Below are 26,078 nucleotides of genomic sequence, written 5' to 3' on the forward strand. Positions count from 1 at the left end.
GTCCCTTGCAATTCCATAAGAATTTTAGGATCAGCCTGTCAATTACTGAAAGAAAAAAAAAGGCAGCTGGGATTTTGATAGGGATTGTGTTGAATCTGGTGATTAATTTGGGGAGTATTGCCATCTTGACAATATTAAGTGTTCCAATCCAGGTACACAAGACTAGGATAAGCTTTGACAAATTATATTTAACTAGAAAGTTGCCTTTTTCAGCTAGATTTTCAAATTTGCTTATAAAGTTGTACAAACCACTTTGATATTTTAAAATTTCCTCTGTTTTGATGGTTATTTCCACAAAGTCATCTGTGCATTTGTGCCTCCTTTAAAAAAAAGATTGCCATTGGTTTATCTTTTTTTAGCCTTTTACCAAAAAACAGCTTTTCATTTTATTTATTAGTTCCTACTATTTCCCTGATTTCCAGCCCCATTAATTCTGTTTTTATCTTCTCTCATTCCTCCCTTTTGCTTTCTCTCAGTTTACCCTTTTTCCCTAGCTTTTTGAGTTGAATGTCCTATTCATTTTTTTATGCCTTTATTTTTCTTGATATAGGCATTTAATGAGTTTTGATTTGGTTATATCACATAGATTCTGATGTCATTTCCATTTTCATATCTCATTTCCATTATAGTTATTTTCAAGAAGTTTTCAATTTCATGGTCCTAAAATTTCCCCTTTGACCTAAGAATTGTGTATAGACTTTAAATTTTTTCTAGGTTGAGCTCCAAATTTGGGTGTGAATGAGATCTCCCAGGAAAGGGTGTAAAGTAAAACGATGGACGGAGATGAAACTCTGGTGGACATTAATAAGCCAAATAGAGGGATAGTTGTCCCCAAAAGGAGATAAGAAGAGTCGAGTTGGAGATGTTGGATGAAAACAAAAGGTGATGTCATGGAAAACAAGGTACAAGACAATTGGTGACCTCAGGGAACACAGTTAGAATGGGAATGGGGTTGGTAGATAGAAGTCAAATTACAAACTGCATGTTGAAGAATGAACAGAGTGAAGGTTATCACTAAAGCAAACTCCTTTTTTTATTAAGATTCTTAGCTATGAAGAGAAAGACAACGAACGAACATTAGCTGGGGTGGGGGTTACTGGGTAGAAGTTTTAACTGTTGTTTTTATTTGTTTTATATGGGAGACATTTGTGCCGTGGGGTAGTTTAGAATAATAATGGAGGCTTTTCCATCCATAATTCTTTGTACCCTTCCCCCCAACCTAGGCAGCTAGGGCATTCCAAGTTCACTGCCTCAGGGAGAGGATAACTCAGCAGAATACAGAGATCAGGGTGAATGCCAAAGAAAGCTTAGTTATGGAAAGAGATCATTACTTGTGAGGGTGTGGCTAAGGCACTTACACTATCCATGCCTGCCCCTGTGGAGGCATCCTTGTTTCTGCCTGGCTTTAGGCTATGTGCTCAGGAAGGCTACCGGGCCTTGTTAACTTGGAGAGCTCTCAGCGCCAGCCCTAGGCTGCTCTTTCGCTTGCAGTCCTAACAATCGGGGCTTATTATGGACAGCTCTGTAAGGCCACCGCACAGACACAGTCATCCAAAAATTTTCCCAAGCTCTAATTAAGATTCCTTTGAGCACAGTATGGGAATCCCTCTTGCTCCACATACCCTTGTCTATACCTGCTACTGTGAGACTCTGTAGCACTGAAATTTGTTCTTCAAGTCTCTGGTTCAAATCTGCTCATTTTTCTGTGGTTTTTTAGTGTCCCAGGTTTTTAGCTCCCCAGGTGATTCTAATGTGCACCCAGCACTAGGAACTACTGCTGTAGTCCATATGTCAACCTACCCACCATCCTGTAGCTAATCTGCTTTCTAAAAACCCGAGTCTATTCTTATCAATTCTCTACATTTATGGATTTATCTTGCCTACATAACTGAATCCAGTCTCCTTAGGGCAGCAAACAATCACTCACTCTCTGGCCCCTAACCCACCTTTACACATGCATTTCCTAATAACTCCTCACAACTAGTTACATACCTTCTGCTATATATAGACAGACAAGACTGTACACGTTACAGAACCCACATATTAAATAGGTTTGTCTTTAGTAAGTTTATAACTTAGGAGAGACAAGACTATAAGCTTTCAGTTAAAAACATAAATACTTCTAGAGTTAAATTAGCAAAGGAAAGCCTACAATGAGCTCTCAAGGTTAGAAACTATTACAAAATACACCAATAGTTTTCATAAAAAAGCAGACATTTGAGGGCCACTTCTCGGTAATTCAGAAACTAAAATAGAAGAAGGCAATGGGTTAGGAGCTGGTGTGGCTACCATGCCTTTAAATAAACCAAGAGCTGCCTTGAATTACAGTGCTGACGGCCTGGCTTCTGGCCTGGTTTCATTACTGCATTATACAGTGGCACCTCTAAACACTTGTTTCTGAATCCTTCAAAGACAAAAATAATGCATTCCCATGCTCCTTGGGACCCTGCTGCTGTAAACCGAATCTTCTCCCTTTCATAGCCACCTGAATAGAACCCACACCTGTCCAGTCTTTCTCACCTCCCCCCAGGGAAAGAACAGATTTGGACATCTTGCCTTATTATCTCTGTAGATGAAATGGATGCACTCTCTGTCATTCACTCTACCTAGAATACATAGAACACTCAACTTCACTGCTGCAATTGACGACCGTTTAGACAAAGTTACTTGCTCTGTGTTCAAGGTGGAACCACTAGTTATGCTTACTGCCCTCCAAATAAATTTGGGGCAATTTCAAACAATGTATCTGATATCCATAACTTGTGATTTGTGGAAGAAGTCTTAAAGGGAGACATTCTTCATGTCATGCTTGGCTGGAGTAGCAAAACAATGATGGCTCCTCGTCTCTACCCCAGCAGCCCCCTCTGAAGGGGCCGCTCCACCAACCAACTTCATTCAGCCTAGGACATAGCTTAGTAAGATACCTAGGGGCCCCAAAGCCTTCCTTGAGTTCCTGTGAAGAAAATTCAGTGAGGACAATCTGTGAGGATATGGTCACTGTTATAACAAACACCAACATCCAGTGGCATAATACTATTGTCACAGAAGTGGCTTACATTAAATTCAAAGTGAGTTTTCCTGATCAATAGGTGGCTTTCCTCCAAAAAATCATTCAGGGACCCAGCTCCTTCTATCTTCTGGTTCTATCATTTTCAATACATGACTTCCAACGTCACTCTGCTTGCCTGTATCGAGCTAGAAGGGGGAAAAGCCTGAAAGATCACACGTGGAGGTTTTTATGGATCAGGTCTAGAAGTGGCGCACATCACTTCCACCTACATCCCACTGGCCAAAACTCAGTCATAATTCCAAGCCTCCCTGTATCTGCAAGAGATTCCAGGAATTATAGTTTAGTCCATGTTCAGGAAGAGAGCAAACAGAATTAGACCACCCAATCTCCACCACAGTCGACCAAAATGACATGAACCACTAGTGGCCTAATATTAGGCTTATACAACCTCATCAGGATTTGGGGGTCACCATACCAGACAGGCAATAAGGTACCTGACAGATCCACAGTCTTCCTGAGAGTTTCTTAGTGTATATAGTGTTATGTCTTGTACCATCTGATCCACCTCCTTAGGCACAGCTGCTTTAAGCAGAGATGGCTACTTAACCAAAAAATGATCTCTCTCTCTATAGGCCTACAAAAGAGAGGCCTATGAAGTTGTCTACTGTAAGAGCACTGCTCAACAAAAGCATACTCTACTCAATATTGACAAATAGTGAAAGCGGACTTTTCTCTCTTCTTCCTTGGGAGATTTAAAGGAAGAAAAACAGAGAGATACAGATGAAAGAGAGATGGAAGAGGAATAATCAGCAGAATCAGAAGGCATCAGAAGCCATGAGTAAGTAGAAGCAAACGGACAGGAGACACACAGCGGAGGTTAAATTAGTCAGTAGCAAAGTAGGAAGAAGAATCTGGAAGAGAGGGAATAGAAGTATATGAGTAAACAAAGGGGAAAGGTGTGGGGGGCACTAAATTAGGAGTTGGGGATTAACATATACACACTACTATATATAAAATAATCAACAAGGACCTACTGCATAGCACAGGGAACCCTACTCGATATTCTGTAATAACTTACATGGGAAAAGAATCTGAAAAATAATAGATACATGTATATGTATAACTGAATCACTTTGCTGAAACTAGCACCTGAAACTAACACAACATTGTAAATCAACTATACTCCAGCATAAAATAAAAATTTAAAAAAGAAGTGTATGAGTCAAATCACCAGCATGTTAGGCTACCAGAAGTGGAGGTGAAGTGGAGTCACACAGAGTGACTGCTGAAACACTAGTGCCCTGTGTTCCCTTAACAGCAACAAATATCACTCCAGTGAGCTAAGAGGCCTGAATGCACTGCAGTTTTTCGCTTATTCCTTATGATTTAAGAAATAATTACTTCTTATATCACTTATTTCCAAACAGATCCTTAAAATACCCTTCAGTAACTAAGAAAACTTAAAAGATTATCTGGTCCCATGCAACCTGAAAGAGTGCAACCAACAGAATGATGACAGGGAGCCAGATTTCCAAACATGCCTGTGGCTATCTGAGCAGACAGTAATGCTTCTTGGGTGTGTCCCCTCTAACTTTCAAAGCTAATGAAGATACTACCATGAACTGTCCTTTGTTATGCATTTGCATCAAGTCTTCCACATTTAATAATGCTGACAGTTTTCAAATGGAAACCAATATTTTATTTCGATGTTAAAGAGAACAGGTTGAGGCCACAGAAGTATGAACTTGGAAGCCACAGAGGGTACACACCCAGAGGCCACAGGAATTATATGCCCAGAGGCCCCAGGAAGTACACTCCCTGAGACCACCAATACTCAGAGAGCCTCTGGCTCCCAATTTTTGTAGACACACAGCAAACCCTGCACCTGATCTAGATAATAACAATAAGTACAACAGACAGATACCTACAATCCAGAGTCAAGAAAAGTTGACCTCCAAAGAGAAAATACAAAAAGAGTCTTCTTTCTAAAAACAGGCAATTAAGTACCCTGAACAGGATAGCCTGAACCCAAGCGTTATTTTTATGTCACAATGCCATCATATTAATCAACTTCCATATATAAAGCCTGAGACATAGTTTACTGGGATACCTAGAATCCCACACCCTTTCTGATGCCCTCCAATATATTTATGCACTCAGCCTAAGATTAACTGGAGAACTACATCCATTCCAGACTCCTGAATGCCACTGATAAGCCATAAAAATAAACTTCAGCACAGGTTTGATCCCATCCCATGAGAACATTATCATACTATGAATGTAACTGTATGAGTTAAAAAAAGGGGGGGGCAAGAAAATAATATATATGCATTTCCTTGTATATGCATAGCATATTTCTGCAGTGATCCCTAGAAACTAGTACTTTCATTGTTAGTATAGTTTGGAGGGGCTTTGAATGGCTGGTGGAAGGGGCTTAGAGGGACTTTTCTCTGTACTTTGTTCTCTTTGAATTTTTAACCATGTGAATATATTATCTATTCAAAAATATTTTTCAAAACAAATTTTAACTCCCTTTCCTGATTATTCTCTTCATATCCTGTAACTGTTTAAGATCCACTGCTCTCCCTCAAAGCTTACTTTCTCCTTTAACATCTTTAACAAACTCTTCTTTCAATCTCACAGAGTGAGCTTCTGTCTTTGTTCAGACTGCTATAACAACATACCACAAACTGAGTGCTTATAAACAACATATATTTATTTCTCACAGTTGGAGGCTAGGAAGCTCAAGATCATGGCACAGGCAGATTTGGTGTCTGGTGAGAATCTGCTTCCTAGTTAGCCATCTTTTTGCTGTAACCTCACATGGTGGAAGGGATGAACTAGTTCTCTGGTCTCTTTTATACGGCACTAATCCCAATCATGAGGGCCCCACCCTCATGACATAATCACCTCCCAAAGACCCCACTTCCAAACACTATCACACTGGGGCATAGGATTTCAACATATGAAACTTGGGCAAACACAAACATTCAGACCATAGCAGTTTCTTATTTATCCTCTCCACCATCCTACCGTCAACATTTAATTATGTAGATCAAAATACCCTACCTCCCAGCAACAATAATAAAAATCTTCCTCTTTAGGAAAGGTAAAAAATAACTTGGGCTTACAGGATTTATTTTTTGGCATTCTAGGAAAGGGATAAAATCTTTGAACAATTCCACATGAATAATTTTAGCCTTGATACAATGGTAACGTAATATCACAAATAACCCAAATTTCCAAAATTAGGAGATATGTCAAACTATGAAATGCCTTGTAGCCATTAAAAATAATACAAATTTATAAAATGTCATTTAGATACAAAGTATTCAAGTATAAGCAAATGTTTTAAAGATGAAAGAACTCTTGGGATTAACATATACACACTACTATATATAAAATAGATAATCAACAAGGACCTACTGTATAGCACAGGGAACTCTACTCAATACTCTGTAATTACCTATATGGGAAAAGAATCTGAAAAAGAATAGATATATGTATATGTATAACTGAATCACTTTGCTGTACACCTGAAACTAACATAACATTGTAAATCAACTATACTCCAATATAAAATAAAAATTTAAAAAACAAAATAAAGATGAAAGAACTCAGGGAAAAATACCCATGAGCACTTTCTGAAAAAAAAAAACAAATAAGAGAATCTAGACAACAGAAATGAATCAAAGAATTCAAGGATGGAGGAGGAAATGGTGGTTAGCAGAAATTCCATTGAACTGTGGGAAAAATATACTAAAAGATTGCATGAATACTAAAGTATAAACATTCTACATTGTCAATGTAAAAATATTAATAATAACATACCTAAGATAAACTGGGGGTGGGCAGGCCTGAGGGAGAAAAAGTAGAAGGAATTTTGAAAGTACTAACACCCTCATCTTCTACAGCAGGAAGTCAACTGATACTTTTATATTTGAAATGGGTAGTTTTTTTAAAAAACACAGTGACTACAACCTCTTAATGTTTTTCTTGTTATCTTTTCTAAATTGAACATAAATAATGTCTCTCATGACTAACAAACATTTGAGGTTACACAATTTCTTCAATTTAAATTAATTTTTTTCTTGTGTTACATTGAGGTAAAATTAATACTTTTATTTTTAAAGAGCATGATTATTGTGATCTCATTTTTATAGGAATAGTCTCTTCATTTATTTAATAAGTTTTATTGGTGATCTACTACATGCCAAACACAGTTCTAGGTGCTGAAATACAGCAGTGAACAAAACGACAGAAACCCCTGTCCTTGTGGAGATTATACGCTAGACTTTTTTCTTCCATAATTTCTTTCTTTTTCCTTCCTTCCCTTTCGTCCTTCCTTCTTTCTTATTAACTCCCCACCCTTTTATCCATTTATCCTATTACACATGGATAAAAAAGATCTAGAATAATAGTTCTCTGACATTAATAATTGTTATTTCAAGAGATGGAATTCGGGATAATTTTTTTAAACTTTAAGTGATTCTTTAATCACAGTTCATCAGAAGGACTATTACAAGCAAACCAATTTTTTACAAAGCAACTTCAAAGTGAGATGGTGAAATAAGATATAAACCACTCTTTAAAAATATTTATTGTTATGTATAATTGTGAACTGTTTCAGAGAAAAGTACAGAAAAAAATATTACAGGGAATTCCCTGGTGGTCCAGCGGTTAGGACTCTGCGTTTTCATTGCCAAGGGCCTGGGTTCAGTCCCGGGTCGGAGAACTAAGATTCCACAAGCCTCTCAGTGCGCCCACTCCCCCCCAAAAAAATTACAGACAGCCTTAAATCCAATACCAAGATTTAACAGAAGTTAACATTTTGCCACATTTATTTGCTTCAGATTTTGTTTCCTAACAATAAAACATTGCAGAAACAACTAAAGTTCCACTCTTCATCCCTCTCCCTCCATCTTCAGGTGCAATCACTATTCTAAGGATAATGTTTATCACTCTCATGTATGTATTTGTCTTCATAAACAATAGACTATCACTTTGTACATTTAAAATTTACATTGCGCGGTTATCATAATGTTCACTTCCTTTTGCAATATTTTAAACTCAACATTATTATTATTATTATTATTTTTTTTCCTGCGGTACACGGGCCTCTCACTGTTGTGGCCTCTCCCGTTGCGGAGCACAGGCTCCGGACGCGCAGGCTCAGCGGCCATGGCTCACGGGCCCAGCCGCTCCGCGGCATGTGGGATCTTCCCAGATCGGGGCATGAACCCGTGTCCCCTGCATCGGCAGGCGGACTCTCAACCACTGCGCCACCAGGGAAGCCCTCTAGTGTACTTTTACTGCTAGAATCAAAGATGAAAAGAACATAGATTATAAAAAACTAGATGTTTGTGAACAAGATTAGAGCTACTTTCAAATTAAATTTATCAGCTACATGGAAAAATTAGCTTCCTTACTCCCTTTTTTTTGGTTGCGCTGCACAGCTTGAAGGATCTCAGTTCCCCAACCAGGGACTGAACCTGGGCCATGGCAGTGAAAGCAACAAATCCTAACCACTGGACCACCAGGAAACTCTCAAGCTTCCTTACTTTAGGGATATTCCTTGTAGAGTGGGTTTTATTTTTTACCAAACTAGCTTTATTCAGGGTAACTTAAATTTATTCTATTAAAACTACTCTAATGACTTTTGTTTCCAAAAATTAAATCCATACTCACAAAGTGTGTCATATGATTAATTTTTCTAAAATTTCTGAATACATGAAAGTAGAAATAGTCAAAAAAATAGATGGCATACATTTCACAGCCTAAGGCTAAGATCTTTCATGTATTAAAAGATAAATCACTAAATGGAAAAATGGGGAAAGGTCATGAACTGCTAGTTCAAACAAAGGAAAATACAAATTGTCTTTAGACATACAAAAAGATGTCTATAATTAGGGAAATGAAAATTAACACTGAGTTTCTAATTTTCACATATCAGATTGGCAAAAGTCCTAAAGTTTGATAATTAAACTTTAAGAGGGAGTGGGGAAATAGGCATGCTTGCATAATGATGTGAGAGAATATATTGTCAAGATAGCAACACCTATCAAAACTATTCATGCAATATGACATATTTCCAAGAATTTATCCTAGAGAAAAAGTCTCAATTTTGCAAAATGACACGCATACTCAGATATTCTTTGCAACATGGACCGTTATAGCAAAAGCCTAGAAACAACCTAAATATCCATCGAGGGTAGATTAATTCAATATATTATGGTTCATCCATACAATGAAATGAGGAAGCTCTTTGTGTACTAATAAAGAATAGTCACCAAAACATACTTATAGGTGAAAAAGGCAAAGTGCATAGTGATTTATATAATATCTCACCACTTATGGTAAAAATGCACACACATCCTGCAACTCAATGTCAAAAAAACAAACAATACAGTTTAAAAATGGGAAAAGGACTTGAGTAGACATTTCTCCAAAGAAGATGTACAAATGGCCAATAAGTATATGAAAATATGTTCAATATCATAATCATTAGGGAAATGCAAATCAGAACCACAAGATTCCACTTTATACCCATTGGGATGGTCATTTTAAAAAACAAAATGTATTGGCAAGGGTGTGGAGAAACTGGAGCCTTGTGCTTCGCTGGTGGGAATGTAAAATGGAACAGCCACTGTGAAAAACAGTACAGTAGTTTCTCAAAAAATTAAACATAGAACTACCACATGATCTAGCAATTCTACATCTAGTTACACAACCAAAGAATTAAAAGCAGGGACTTGAAAAGACAGCTGTACATCAGTGCTCACAGCAACATTATTCAAATAGCCAAAAGGTAGAAACAACCCAAATGTCCAGGGACAGATGGATGGATAAACAAAATGTGTTATATACACACAGTGGAATATTATTCAGCCTTAAGGGATGGAATTCTGATACATGCTACGACATGGATGAACCTTGAAGACATTATGCTAAGTCAAATAAGCCAGACACAAAAGGACAAATACTGTATGATTCTGTACCTCACTTACGTGAGGTACCTAGTATACTCAAACTCATAAAGATAGAAAGTAGAATGGTGGTTGCCAGGAGCTTAGGAGAGGGGAGAATGGGGAGTTACTGTTTAAAGGGTATGGAGTTTCAGTTTGGGAAAATAAAGTTCTGGAGATGGATGGAAATAATGTGAATGTACTCAATACCACTGAACTATACACTTAAAAATGGTTAAAATGGTAAATTTTATGTTATGTATATTTACCACAATAAAAAATACATACATACATACAAACACTTGTACTTTCATGGACTATCTCTGGAAGAATTAGAGAAACATAATAAATCTTGCCTTTAGAAAGGGGAACCAGATAGCTAAGTAAAGAGATTTACCTATCACTATATATTTTTTGTACCTTTAGAATTTTACCCCATGTGTATATATTATCTATTCAAAAATTTAATTTTCAGTCACACTTATTGATTGAAATCTGAACATAGAGCAGGAAAATGTATATAAGTCAAAATGTATTATGGTCTATGTTTTGTATGAGGCAAAATAAAAATGCCCCTAATGAATACTACTGAAAACTTGCCTCAGTGTTTTTCAAGATGCAACCTTCAAAGACTATTTAACAAGGAAAATGGAAAATAAAATGAACTGCTTCAGAACTTAAAAGATCAAAACAGAACACCCAGATATAAGTAAAAAGTTCTTATGAGACTAAAATATAACATTGCTAATCCAGATTAAACAGAGGAAAATCAAATCTAAATTATGTACTTCAAGAATATAAAGTAGAATAATAATACTAGCTAATATTGTTCTAAGCTTTAAATCCCAAACTAATTCATTCCAAGTTAATATTGTTCTAAGAGCTTTAAAAATGTCCACTGACAACAGCTGTTCTCAAACTTTTTGGTCTCAGAACCCCTTTTACATGCTTAAAAATTATTCAGACCCACAAAGAGCTTTTGTTTGTGTGAGTTATATTTATCTATATTTACCATACTAAAAAGTATACCTCAAAGTTTAAAAATATTTATTTACTAATTCATTTAGAAATAATCACAAACCCATTATATGCCTACATAAATAAAATTTTTATGAAAAATAATTATATTTTCCAAAACAAAAAATAAATTTAATTAGAAAAATGGCACTGTTTTACATGTTTGCAAATCTCTTTAATGTCTGGCTTAACAGAAGGCAGCTGGATTCTCATATCTGGCTCTGCATTCAATCTGTTACAATATCACACATGTAGATTTTGAAAAACTCCAATATACACTTGTGAAAAATGAGAATGAAAATAGCAAATACTGTCTCAGATTTTTTATGAAAATAGTTTTGATTTCACAGACCCCTGAAAGAGTCCTGCGGATTCACAGGGGTATCCAAACCATTTTGAGAACTACTTACTTACATCAGTCCTATGTGGCAAATGTAAAAGCTGAGGCACAGAGAGAATAAATCAATTACAGTCACAAAGCTAGGAATGAACCCAGAAATTCTGATTCCAATCCCCAGGGTTGCCCCTCAGAGCCAGGAGGAAAGCAGCAGGGGCCCATTTCATAATGTTTTACATAATGATTAAAAAAAACCCCACTGGCTGCCTGGCAGTCACAATACCAGACCTCCACTCCACCTAATGTGCTAAAATTTCAAATTAAATCTTTTAATTCATGCAAAGCAGAGGTAAGGGGTGCTGGTCTACCCTTCAAGGGAAACAGCATCACTTGAGGGATGAAGTACATTAGGGCAGGAATAGCCAAATGCCCTGGAAGCTTCTCAAGGAATAGCTGTCTCTTCCAAACCGAGCTATTATGTCTGTCTCTAGAACTCTTACCCCATTCAGACCCCTCCTTACACCATTCAATCTACACAGAATACTGCCTTCAATTCTTAATTAAAATGTTCAGAAAGAAGAGTAATAAAGAGACTAGTTCTATCAGATAGTAAAGCATACTATAAATTGATAGCAATTAATATAGGATTGTCCTAGTATATATGATCAGGAGGTAAGGCAATAGATCAGAATACATAGCCTAAATTAGACTCAATTATAGAAAATGCAGTACATTATAAAGTGGATCTAATAATTCAAGAAGTAAATAAACTGAACAGTTTAGCAATTTGAAAAAAAAATCTACTTAGACCTTCACTTTTAATCATATGCCAAAATAAATTCTAGCTAGATGAACTGTTTTTACAAATAGAGGAGCCTGCTGAGGCTGGGCAAGGCAGGACCAGACCTTATTCAGTACTGCATCCCCAGGCCTCTTCCAGGGCTGCAGCACAGCTGCCCCAAACAGAAGAAACTAATTTGAGTTTCAACTCTGTGGCTAGTCTATTATTCGATCTTGGGCAAGTTATTTTGCTTCTTGGTCCTTAATTTCTGATTTATAAAGAGTGGATAGTAATGATACCTGCAGCATGAGAAGACTCACTGTAAACTTTAAAGTGCTATACAAATTAGCAGGAGTATAGAAACTGCATTCATCCATGTTCCTACCACTCAGATATGCTTAGCATTAATATTTTAGTGCTAAAAACAATGCCAATTTTCTTAGTAATTTTATTTTATAAAGTAGACATTTTAAGAACATACACTTTTCCTCGGGGCCTCAGTACAATTATTTTAATTCTGAATGGGTAAAAGATGCATCCCCTAAACATGTTTATTTCCCCTGAATTGGCCCTTCTATCAAAAAAAGGCCTGAGGGGCTTCCCTGGCGGCGCAGTGGTTGCGAGTCCGCCTGCCGATGCAGGGGATGCGGGGTCGTGCCCTGGTCCTGGAAAATCCCACATGCCGCGGAGCGGCTGGGCCCGTGAGCCATGGCCGCTGAGCCTGCGCGTCCGGAGCCTGTGCTCCACAACGGGAGAGGCCGCAACAGTGAGAGGCCCGTGTACCAGAAAAAAAAAAAAAGGCCTGGGGCTTCCCTGGTGGCGCAGTGGTTGAGAATCTGCCTGCTAATGCAGGGGACACGGGTTCGAGCCCTGGTCTGGGAGTATCCCACATGCCACGGAGCAGCTGGGCCCGTGAGCCACAACTACTGAGCCTGAACTTCGCAACAAGAGAAGGCCGCGATAGTAAGAGGCCCGCACACCGCGATGAAGAGTGGCCCCCGCTTGCCACAACTAGAGAAAGCCCTCACACAGAAACGAAGACCCAACACAGCAAAAAAAAAAAGAAAAAAAGAAAAAAAAAAAGGCCTGGCATCACTGCTCTAAGGGATTTGGGAAATTTTCTCTTCACTGCTACTTTCAGGAAGCCTCAAAGCAGGAGATGGGCCCATGAAGTCCATGTGGGGTGGAGGGGAGCAGGGAGGGAAGGAGCGACACAGCCCAGCAAGACACCGAATTAGAGAAACGCTGACATGACCTTGAGCAAACTATTTACCTTCTCCTAGTCTCCAAAAACTGGAGATGCCAACCCTTACTGTACCAATAAAAAGACTAAAATGAGGTAATGTACACAAAAACCCTTAGCACCCAACTATAGGTAGACATCAGAGAGCAAGGCTTGAGTAAATGCTGGTTTCCCTTCTCTGTTCCCCCTCTCTTTCATAAAGCTATCCTGGTTCTTCCTGCACTTCCCTGACTTCTCTGACAATACCTCTCCTCTCCTTCCCCAGAAGAACCCTTCTGCTCCAGTGAGAGGTCTGAGGTAAAGGCACGTGCCATCCATATATTTAGTTATTCAAATTGCAGGCAAGAGTCGCAAGCTCCCCACCCCATCCCAAACCCTATCAACCACCACTACTGTCCCACCCAGTTTCCCGCTAGGATACTCACACTGCGGAGTGTCATTCACAATGCATGCAGTGAGGTTGGCACCACTTGGAGCTGTGTGCAGTGCTCAGCCCTGCACTTTACCCTCACACTTCCCCGACAGTGGCTGAGCCAAGCCTCCCACAAGGCCTACTACAGTTGCAGTGCTGGAAGTTAACTCCATTCTCTACTTCATCCACTGCAGTAAAGCCCATAAACATAGTTGAGGTACCAAACAAAACTTTGTAAGGTGTTACTATAAAGTAATGAAACTGACTGCACTTATCACTCTCATCTCCTGTAATCACACTTTGTACCTTCAGGTGTGAGAAAGTAAGGAATACACATAGAGTCAGCCCTCCGTATCCATGGGTTCCACATCCGAAGATTCACCATCCACAGATCTAAAATACTGGGAGAAAAAAACCCAGAAAGTTCCAAAAGCAAAATCTGAATTTGCCACATGCCACAGGCAACTATTTACATAGCATTTACACTGTGTTAGGTATTATAAGTAATCAGAGATGATTTAAAATATACGGGAGGGACTTCCTGGTGGCGCAGTGGTTAAGAGTCCGCCTGCCACTGCAGGAGACACAGGTTTGCACCCAGGTCCGGGAAGATCCCACATGCCGCGGAGCAACTAAGCCCAAGTGCCACAACTACTGAGCCCGTGCTCTAGAGCCCGTGAGCCACAACTACTGAGCCCACATGCCACAACTACTGAAGCCCACACATCTAGAGCCCGTGCTCTGCAAGAAGAGAAGCCACCACAATAAGAAGCCCATGCACCACAACAAAGAGTAGCCCCCACTCACTGCAACTAGAGAAAGCCCACGTGCAGCAACAAAGACCCAATGCAGCCATAAACAAACAAATAAATAAATTTATATATAAAAAAATAAAACATACAGGAGGATGTAGGTAGGTAATATGCAAATTCTATGCCACTTTTTATAAGGGATTTGAGCATCCCTAGATTTTAGTATCCTCGAGGGGTGAGGGGTTGGGGGTGAGTTGGGGAGGAGTCAGGGTGTGCCTTGGAACCAATCCCTTGTAGACACCGAGGGACGACCGTAGCTACAATTTGTCATACATAAAACCTCCTATTGTTCATTCAGTTTAGCTCAAATTTAAAGCACTTAGTCCGGGGAGTTCCCTGGCAGTCCAGTGGTTATGACTCTGCGCTTTCACTGCTGAGGGGCTGGGTTCAATCCCTGGTCGAGCAACTAAGATCCCACAAGCCACGCGGGGTGGTGGGGCGGGGAAAGCACTTAGTCACTTCCAACTGTTTTGTTGGCCTCTGTACTACTAGTTTCTGACTCTTGAGATTGTGATCCCATCAAATACTCCTCATTCAGCTTGGTCTCCTGGAATAATGGTTTCATTGCCTTTCTTTGATGTACATATGTGGCATAGATTCTACAGCTTCTGTTTTATGCATGTATAATCTCCTCTACCTTTTGCCTCTTCTTTTTTCACACTATTCTTTGTCTCCTGTCCTCCATTCTAGATCTATCAGTATTCATGTCTTTTTCTCATCTTTTTATGTTCTTTTGTTTTGGTTCTTTTGGTCATTTTGCTTAAGGAGTGTATCATGTTTAGATATTATTAATCCTTCTTTGTAATATCACGTTCATAGCTTGATTATACATACCTATTTTATTTTTAAAAATTTATTTATTTTATTTATTTATTTTTGGCTGTGTTGGGTCTTCATTGCTGTGCGTGGGCTTTCTCTAGTTGTGGCGAGCAGGTTGTACTCTTCCTTGCGGTGCATGTGCTTCTCACTGCAGTGGCTTCTCTTGTTGCAGAGCATGGGCTCTAGGCACGCGGGCTTCAGTAATGTGGCTCACGGGCTCTACGAGTGCAGGCTCAGTAGTTGTGGCACAAGGGCTTAGCTGCTCCACAGCATGTGGGATCTTCCCGGACCAGGGATCAAACCTGTGTCCTTTGCAATGGTAGGTGGATCCTTAACCACTGAGCCACCAGGGAAGTCCCCATATCTATGCATTTTAAAAGCAAATTCTATTTATTCACTCAACAAATATATACTGAGTGCCAACTATGTGTCTAGTACTAAAGCTATAGTAGAGTTAGCCTCATTCACAGAATTTAGTCTGTAGGTTAGAATAGGCAATGTGGATATATATTCTTTCCACCAGACTATGAAGAATAAGAAACAGTATTGATCCAAAGCAACAGACAGAAAAGACTTTTTACAGGGAACAGAAAAATAAGTACTTTAAATAGCATAATAAGTCCAAAGAAAGTAAAAAGAAGAGAATGAACCCTCCTCTACTTCACAAGTTGTATCAGCAATTTAGAATTAGAAGAAAACATTTCCAAACCTCACATCCACTGTATTATTTGACTCATGGTCAAATACTTCAAAAGCTTCTTTGATTTTTTTGTGAAATTCTGCTACTGCTATCTCTGCAAAAGAAAAAGTAAATAAAAATTATTTTTTTAACTTTAAATTCAAAACAAAAATGTCAATAACTAGAAATTCTAGGAAGGAAGAACATGGCAGAACTCCTTCCTAATATTTTTTATTGTGGGGGTGGGGAGAGGCTCTGTAGGAGAATGTCTTTACGCTTAGGAGAGGCATGCTGAACTCTTTAAGACTGAAATGTTATGATGTTTGCAATATACTTTTCTCCCCCCTTCCCAATATTCTTTCTTTCTTTCTTTCTTTCTTTCTTTTTGCGGTACGCGGGCCACACTCACTGTTGTGGCCTCTCCCGTTGCGGAGCACAGGCTCCAGACGCGCAGGCTCAGTGGCCATGGCTCACGGGCCCAGCCACTCCGCGGCATGTGGGATCTTCCCAGACCAGGGCACGAACCCGTGTCCCCTGCATCGGCAGGCGGACTCTCAACCACTGCGTCACCAGGGAAGCCCCCGATATCCTTAATGTATCATTTGGCATGTTTAACTTCCTCTAGAGATCTCAAAGAACGGAGCTTTTTTTAAAAACTTTTTTACTGAGGCATAATACACAAACAAGAAAGTACCAAAGGTGCACTGATCTCAAGTACACAGCTTACTGAGTTTTTATATATGTATATAGTCATAGAGCTGAACTACCACCCAGATCAAGATATAGAACATTTCCAGCACCAGCCTATCTTCCATCTCAGTTTGGGTAGATCCTAGCCTGAGAAGCAGAAGGAATCCAGTGCCACAGATATTGTGTTTCTCTAGTGTGTCCACCTGTCTTGCTTTACTCTATGCTTGAGGAGGATGGAAATTGGGGAGTGGGAGGCATACAAAAGCAACATGTTACACTCGCTCAAAAAACTTTCAAACTAGTTTTGAGACTAAAACTTACTTAGATGAAACAATTAAAACGTCATTTACTCAGTAAATATTGATTGAGTACCTACTACGTACTACACACTATTCTAAGTGCTACGGTTAGAGCAAGGAACAAAATAGACAAAAATTCCTGCCTCCGTGGAGCTATTTTGTGCATGGTGGGGGAGATGCATAAGCTTATACACACTTGGTAAAATACACAGTAAGTCCAATGGTGCTAGAAAAAATAAAGCAGGGAAGGGACATGGGCACTGGCAATGTGGGTAGGGGAGAATGGGATGGGATGGTGGTTTGGGAAGGCCTACCTAAGTGATAAGGTGACATCTGCACACACCAGAAGGAGGAGAAAGAGCCAGCCTCGTGAATATCTGCAGGAAGAGTTTTTAGCCAGAGAGAACAAGAAAGGGAGAATGGTAGGAAATAAGGTCAGAAAGGTATGAGTTTGGGGGTGGGGACAGATTCTATAAGGGCTCTGCAGGCTACTTTAAGGACGGTGTCTTGTACTTTAAAAGAGGTGAGAAACCACTGGAGGGTTCTAAGCAGCGAAGTGACATGGTCCGGCTTCTATTCACTTTGGCTATTATGTTAAGAATACCATGGAAAGGAACAAGGGTGGAAGAAAAGAGACCAGTTATGAGGATATTGCTATATTCTATTCTTTTTTTTTTTTTTTTTTTTTTTTTTGGTACGCGGGTTTCTCCCGTTGCGGAGCACAGGCTCCGGATGCGCAGGCTCAGCAGCCATGGCTCATGGGCCCAGCCACTCCATGCATCGTGCATCGGCAGGCAGACTCTCAACCACTGAGCCACCAGGGAAGCCCTGCTATATTCTAGATGAGAGAATATTGTACTTACTGTTTGAAAAACAAATAGTTTTTCTAGGAAAAGTGGAAAGGGAGAGATTAAGTATGAGTTTAGATAATTACTTTAATTATAAATATATTCCCTTTACCCTAACGACTAACATAACATTTTGCTGTATTTTCCTTTCTCCGTACACAACCTTTTATAACTACCATTCATTCTCCTAACTACTTCACTGAAATGTTTTATTTTTCCAGGTTGCAACATAACCTTCAATTCTGAACAGTACCAAAGGAATGTAACAATTTATTGATAGTGTTAATTTTTCTTTATTATAATAAATAACATGGCAGCAAACTTCTATTAGTTTAATAAGCAAGTAAATGTTATCTCATTATTTAAATTTACAGCTCTTTGCTTACAAGTAAGTCTAAATAATAATCTTTTATGCTTGTTTACTATGTTATGAATTGTCTGTTCATGTTCTCTGCTCATCCCTACTGTGATCTTCTGTTTTTTCTTAACAATTTGTATGAGCTCTTTAAATAATAAAGACTTAACCCTATGTCATGATTACTGAAAACAATTTTCCAGGTCAGTTGTTTTCATTTGTTTTCCTAAAATGAAAACAGTTCCATCTCCTTTATGATCACCAAAATCACACATGATTACTGAAGAAAAAAAAAAAGGAAAGAAGTTTAGACTAAGTAAAAACCACTTCAAATCCTACCAAGCAGAGTTAACTACTCTCAATGTTGTCCTCTAATCTAATTTTTCACTCAACAATAAACTGTGAGCATCTTTTTATTCTCAAAAAAAATTTATTACATTATCATTTTTAGTGTCTGATATTCCATTATAGAACTTTATCATAATTTATTAAACCAACTCCCTAATTGTAGACATTTAGGTAGTTCCCAATTTTTTTGTTTTTACAATAATTCTTGAGTGAACCATTCTTCCCAATTCGTCTTTGTTCATTTGTCTTATTATCTCGCTGAAATACAGTAAGTTGAATTTGTGTTAGATATTGGGAAGGCTCTTATTAGTCTTAATAGTACCGTGGGAAAATCTCACTGGTTATAATACTGCCATTGCACAAAGCTGATGTTTGCTTTTTAAATTTAAGATTATTTTTTAAAGTACATTATCTTTTATTTTTATTTTAGTCACATCTGTTAAGATTTCTTCTCATCCTTTAAAGTTTAGAAACATATCCTTTGAAAGGACCACCAAAAGAGGGAGAAAATCATCCTTTTTCTATAGGTTTGGTGAATACTCAATTCTATTTTCTTCTACAATTTAAAAATACACTTACTCTTAAATCCATCTGAAAGCTATTTTGTCATGATTCAAAGTGAAAGATTAATTTCTAATCTTATTTTAGTAATTTCTAATTTACTAAGCACTTGAGTTCTTTCCTCCTATTTTATAATGTGTTATAATCCTTTATGTGATGGAGACTAGTTCTATTGATTGTCTATTCTATCAATTCTATTCTGAATTGCATTTCTAGTCTTACACCATTACCACCCTATTTTACTAATTAACACTGTTATTGGTCTTCTTTTTAGGAATGTTCTTTAATATTCTCACCCGTGTATTCTTCCGAATGAAATTTAGAAATCCAAATAAAATTTAGAAATTCCAAATAAAACACCATTGGGAGTTTTATTGCTATTGCAGTGAAGCCATATGCTGAGAAAGAATTAACATTTTAAAATAGTTTTCGGACTTCCCTGGTGGTGCAGTGGTTAAGAATCCGCCTGCCAATGCAGGGGACACGGGTTCGAACCCTGGTCCAGGAAGATCTCACATGCCATGGAGCAACTAAGCCTGTGCACCACAACTACTGAGCCTGCGCTCTGAAGCCCGCATGCCACAACTACTGAGCCCGCATGCCACAACTGCTGAAGCCTGAGCGCCTGGAGCCTGTGCTCCGCAGCAGGAGAGGCCACAACAGTGAGAGGCCCGCATACCGCAAAAAAAAAAAAAAAAAAAAAAAAAAAAAAATTGAGGAGCTTATATTTAAAAATCTGATCAGGAATTGAAAAAAGTCATCCCTCGAATCCACAGGGAGATTGGTTCCAGGACCCACGGATACCAAAATCCGAGGACACTCAAGTTCCTTATATAAAATGGCGTAGTATTTGCATATAACCTACACACATCCTCCCATATATGCTAAATCACCTCTAGATTACTTATAATATCTAATACAATGTAAATGCTATATAAGTAGTTGCTGGGCACACTGCAAATTCAAGTTTGAATCTGAAATTGAAAGCTTCGTGTTGTAAAAACTCTATACCCATCACCTGTATCAAACTATGACTAATATTTTGCTGCTTTTTGCTTCTTCCCTATGTCTCTGTCTCTAAGTAAATTGCAGACATTACAATTATTCATCCCTAAATACTTCAACACGCACCTCCTAAAAATAAGGACATCCTCCTACGTAACCCCAATATAATTATGACATCCTTAAAAATTAACAAAAATTCACTAAAATCATCTAATATCTATTCAATATATAAATTTCTAAATTGTACCATAATGTCTTTTTTATAGTTATTTTTTCAACTTACACTCTAATTAAAGTTTATGTACTACATTTGGTTTTAATATTTTTTGGTCTCTTTTAAACGACCGCAGTCCTTCATCCTTCCCTAGTCTCCTACCCCTCTATGGAATTAGCTCGCAGAAGAGACCAGGCTATGCAATGTCTTATAAAATGTCCTACATTCTGGACTTGTCTGATAGCAGTTCTTGTTTCACCTTCAGGGTAAAAAACTACTTCTCCATTAAGTTTCATTCCTTCAGGACATACCATCGGCTACACCTTCTCACTGCTGTCTTTTACTGATTCTCTGATCACTTTCCTCCAAATTTATCACCCCAACTAATTCAGTTTCCAACAACCCATCCCCACAGTTCTATTTGATCATCAACACCTTTTGATTCCACTTATTAAATTGTTTTAAAATCTGTCTCCCTCCTTCCATTTCCACTGCCACTGCTTAAGTTTAGACCTTCATCACTTCTGAACTGGATTAATACAGTCACTTCCTGTTTTTTCTGCCTTTAGTCTCCTTTCCCTCCATTCCCATTCCATTCTTCAAATCACAGTCCACATTTTGCTAGAATGATCTTTCTAAAACAAAAGTTTGCTCATATGACTTCCTGGTTTAAAATCTTTCAATGGTTCCCAAGGTCTTTAAAAAAGACCTTTACAACCTTGCCCCCTTTTTATCTCAAAAATGCCATTTCTCAGCACGTTCCCATACAGATTCTCCACCTTGAAAATCTTTGTAGTTTTTCAGTTAATATGCTTTTTCATTGTCATTGTGATTGACAGTCCGTCTGTATGGAACAGTCCTCTCCTTTTTCTGGGCTAACGCTACTCATCATTCAAGACAGTTTAAGAGAACACACGGGCTTCCCTGGTGGCGCAGCGGTTGAGAGTCCGCCTGCCGATGCAGGAGACACGGGTTCGTGCCTCGGTCCGGGAAGATCCCACATGCCACGAAGCGGCTGGGCCCGTGAGCCATGGCCACTGAGCCTGCGCGTCCGGAGCCTGTGCTCTGCAATGGGAGAGGCCACAACAGTGAGAGGCCCGCGTACCGCAAAAAAAAAAAAAAGTAACACACACCTTTCTGAAGGCTACCCTCATCCTCTTTTTCGACTAGGTACCCTCCTATGTAATCATGTAGCATCCATGGATATCTCTATTATAATATTATATCAAACTATGTTGTAATCAGTGGTTTACTTATTTGTCTCCTCTTCCATACTTGTAAACACCTTGAGAACAACTCTGTCACTGCCTGGAACATACTAAAATCTCAATAAATGCTTACTAAATAGTTACTAATTGCATGTGAGATAATCCATATGCCATTTGTTATGACAATTCACAATTTCCCTTTTTGGTGTTTTGTTGGGTATTAACAATTATATTTATTTCCTTCATATGAAACTAGGTAACATTTAATTTTTTTTCTATGTTATAGAACAATCTGTGTAACAAGAGAATTATCTGTTGGGTAAGAAATTGGCAAGGAAAGAATTAAGGTAGTATAACAAAATGACAGACAGTAAAATGCAGTGGTTGACAAATTCAGCAATATATTAAAAGGATAACACATCATGACCAAGTGGGATTTATTCCAGGGAAACAAGATTGGTTCAACATACAAAAATCAATCAAAGTTACATACCACTTTAACAGAATGAAGGCAGAAAAGCCACATGATTAGGACAATTGATATAGAAAAAGCATTTGACAAAATTCAACACCCTTTCATGATAATAATATTCAGAAAACTAGGAACAGAAGGAAACTTCCTCAACATGATAAAAGCCTTATATGAAAAACCCACAGCTAATATCATTTTCAATGCTGAAAGACACAGCTTTTCCTGTAAGATCAGGAATAAGACAAAGATGCTCTCTTTTACCTCTTCTATTCAACATAGTATTGGATGTTCTAGCCAGAGGATCTGGGCAAGAAAAAGAAATAAAAGGCATCCAAGTTGGAAAGGAAGAAGTAAAATCATCTCCGTTCACAGATGATATAATCTTATATGTAGAAAACCCTTTGTCTGCCAAAAAAAACAAAAAACAAACAAAAACAAACAAAACCTGACAGAGCTAATAAACACAGTCAGCAAAGTTGCAGGATATAAAATCAACACACAAAAATCTGTCACATTTTAATACAATAAAATTTCAATACAATAAAAACAAACAATCTGAAAAGGAGTTTTTAAAATTCCATTTGTAATATCACAAAAATATCAACCCCAGAAATACATAAGTTGGACGTCATCGAAATTAAAACTTACGTGAATCAAAGGACACTACCAAGAGTGAAAAGACAACCCACAGAATGAGAGAAAACATCTGACAACCTGAAATCAGGGTGTCAGCATGGTTCAGTGAGGGCTCTCTTTCAGGGTGCAGACTTATCATTGTAGCTTCACACTGTGGAAGGTGCTAGGGAGCTCTGTGGGATCTTTTTTATAAGAGCACTAATCCCATACATGAGTGACCTAATCACTTGCCAAAGGCCCCAACTACTAATACTATCACCTTTAGGAGTTAGGATTTCAACATATGAATCTGGTGGGGGACACAAAAATTCAGACCATAGCACTAGCAGTTACAGTGTCTTGTGGAAAAGGTATGGTGAGATGGGACATCCTTGCCTTGTTTCTGATCTTAGTGGGAAAGCTTCAAGTTTCTCACCATTAAGTCTGCAGCTGTTAGATGTTCTTTATCAAGTGGAGGAAGTTCCCCTCTATTCCTAGTTTACTGAGAGTTTTTAATATGAATGGGTGTAGGATTTTGTCAAATGTTTTTTCTGCATCTATTGATATGAATGTGTGATTGTTCTTTTTTAGTATATTGATGTGATGAATTACATTAATTGACTTTTGAATGTTGAAGCAGCCTTGCATACCTGGGATAAATCCCACTTGGTTGTGGTGTATAATTCTTTTTATATATTGTTGGATTTGATTTGTTAATATTTTGTTGAGGATTTTCCCATCTATGTCCATGAGAGATACTGGTCTGTAGTTTTCTTCCCTTATGACGTCTTTATCTGGTTTTGGTATTAGGGTAATGCTGACCTCACAGAATGAGTTGAGAAGTATTCCCTCTGTTTCTATTCTCTGAAAGAGATTATAGAGAAGTGGTATAATTTCTTCCTTAAATGTTTGGTAGAATTCACCAGTGAACCCATCTGGGCCTAGTGCTTTCTGTTTTGGAAGATTATTAATTATCGATTCAATTTCTTTAGTAGATACAGGCCCATTCAGATTGTCTACTTCTTGTCTAAGAGACAAAAAGTACAACGGTGGTTGCGGGGGTGGGGAGGATTACGGGAGGGATTGGGGGGTGGGCATAGGAGATGGGGAGATATTGTCTAACGGATAAAAGTTTCTGTTTGGTATGACGAAAAAGTTCTGGGGATGGACAGTCATGATGGCTGCACAGCAATGTGAATGTACTTAATGTCACTGAACTGTATGTACACTTAAAAATGGCTGTGAAAAATTTCACGTTACGTATACTTTTGTCACGATAAAAAAATAATAGCATCATCTTCATAAGTTTGGTTAATGATTCCATTCATTAAAATGTGTAAAGAATTTAGGTTAATGCCTGATCCATATTAAGGGCTATATATGTATCAGATCCTAATTGTTGTGGTTGAATCTGGGCTTAAAGAAGTTTCTGCTTCAAAATATTGTATCACAGAATCAAGACTCTTCAAACTGATGAGGCTAACATGAATGAAGTCTTACAGAGGAAAACAATTTATTTAAAACCTTCGAATAGTCTATTTTTTAAATAGATTAAAATAAGGCAAGGTTGGCTTTTTTTAATACAATTACTCTGACAGACCCCAACAGTCATATTGGTAGCTGACAATGCTACCTGAAAGAGTAAACCCAGAGCTCAAGAAGAAAATAGCACCTATGGTATTTCAAAACAAGTAAGAAAAACAGATCTTAAATAGAGTAGACACCACAGTAAATAATATACTTCATTCTAATTTAAATGTCTTGTTGGTTATAAAATTAAAGGGCATACATATTTTAGAGACTAAAATGGGTTTAACAACTCTAATACTCCTTCTGAATACTATTATCCAAGGTTCCAAGTAGTTAAGCCAACCAACAAGCTAAAACGAAAGCATCACTTTCCCTTTCTTGCCCTTTTCTGACTGGTGATTTTTTTTTTTAAGTATCCCTGACTTCTTTTATTTATTTAGATTCTTCATCTTGAAAATAAAAAAGGCAGACTGTGTATATTACTGCCAAAATATAAGATCTGGCCTCATCATATAGGGCTAAAATACCATGGTAACAAGTCAGAAAGCTATTAAACTATTTTCATGTTAACAGCCTAATGGAAGCTTTAAAAAATTTTACTGTTGTCAGAAAAAATATATTTAAACTATTCAAATTAAATGAGAGTACAACAATGTGTCTTTGCAACAACGGATGTGAATGTTTGCCAAAAATATTTGGCAACTTACATTGTTCAAATCAATATTTCAAAACAACAATGGAAATAATGCCTCTGATTTTAAAATATTTTATGGAAAAATAACTTTTATCAGGAAAAAAATCTTTAGGATTATTAGAATATAACAAATGAGGTACTTAAGGAAATGATTATGTCTTAAGAGATTTTTTTACCTATAAGTTTATTAAAATTAAATGTAATGTGATCAGGTGTGTTATCACGAATTTTTAAAAATATCTTGGTAATCAAAGTACTTCTCTCTATAAATTTGTGTATATGTAACATTATTGTAAGTTGGTACTAATTTAACTTAAGTTGGCCCATCATGTGTTCATTAGTTATTAACACACCAGATTAAGATTTTAGGCAAATGTTTGAGGAACTTCCATGAAGTGTTTGGCTGATGACATATTTAGGTCATTAGAGAAAAAAAAAATTAATTAAAAACCTCAGAATGTAGAATGGAAAGAAAATTGAGAAGTCATATAGCCCTTTCAACTAATGGGAAAATTCCCTCTGAAATGTGTTTATGTGGTCACGGATCAGGGTTTATTGTTCTCTACTGTTGACTAATCACTTATTTTTGTTTTTGTTTTTAAGAAGCATTGCATTGACCAAGGCTACCACTAATGAAAAATGTGTTTACATAGGTCTTAAAAAAGAAACAAAAAAAGATCCATACACAGTCCTCCTTCATAAGGCACAAAGTCTCATTTAAACTTAACTTTTTATTAGTCATATCAATAGAAAAGTAAAGTCATAATTCATAAATGTGCTCTGGAAATAACAGATCTCTTGCTATAGAATATGTTTAAACTATAACTTTAACATATGTCAAAAAATGCTTGGGAATTCCCTGGCGGTCCAATGGTTAGCACTTGGCACTTTCAGTGTCGTGGCCCGGGTTTGATCCCTGGTTGAGAACTAAGATCCCCTGTGTGGCACAACCAGGAAAAAAAAAAAAAATTACTTGGTTGATAATCCAAGTAATTCTGTCTATTTAATTCATGGTTACATCTAATTCAATATCATAAACGTTATCTCAAAAATTAAATAAAGCTAAAATATAATATGTAACTTTTCAGTAAGGTATATGCAATTTTGTGAAGTTTGGGGAAAATATTAGCAAGAATATATTTAATTTCACAGAAATGTCATGTT

General features: G+C 37.7%; 1 protein-coding gene across 1 annotated transcript in view; it reads right to left on the reverse strand.

The window, feature by feature from the left end:
- The window catches only part of DRC8 (dynein regulatory complex subunit 8), a 129,639-nt gene that overhangs the window by 42,963 nt on the left and 60,598 nt on the right, over positions 1-26,078 (reverse strand). Inside the window, exon 2 of the mRNA XM_007458082.1 lies at positions 16,106-16,190. Coding sequence (XP_007458144.1) covers positions 16,106-16,190 — 85 coding nt within the window. The remainder of the gene's footprint in view (positions 1-16,105; positions 16,191-26,078) is intronic.

This window comes from Lipotes vexillifer, unplaced genomic scaffold (genome assembly GCF_000442215.2).
Source record: "Lipotes vexillifer unplaced genomic scaffold, Lipotes_vexillifer_v1.1 scaffold1315, whole genome shotgun sequence".
Classification (NCBI taxonomy): domain Eukaryota; kingdom Metazoa; phylum Chordata; class Mammalia; order Artiodactyla; family Lipotidae; genus Lipotes; species Lipotes vexillifer.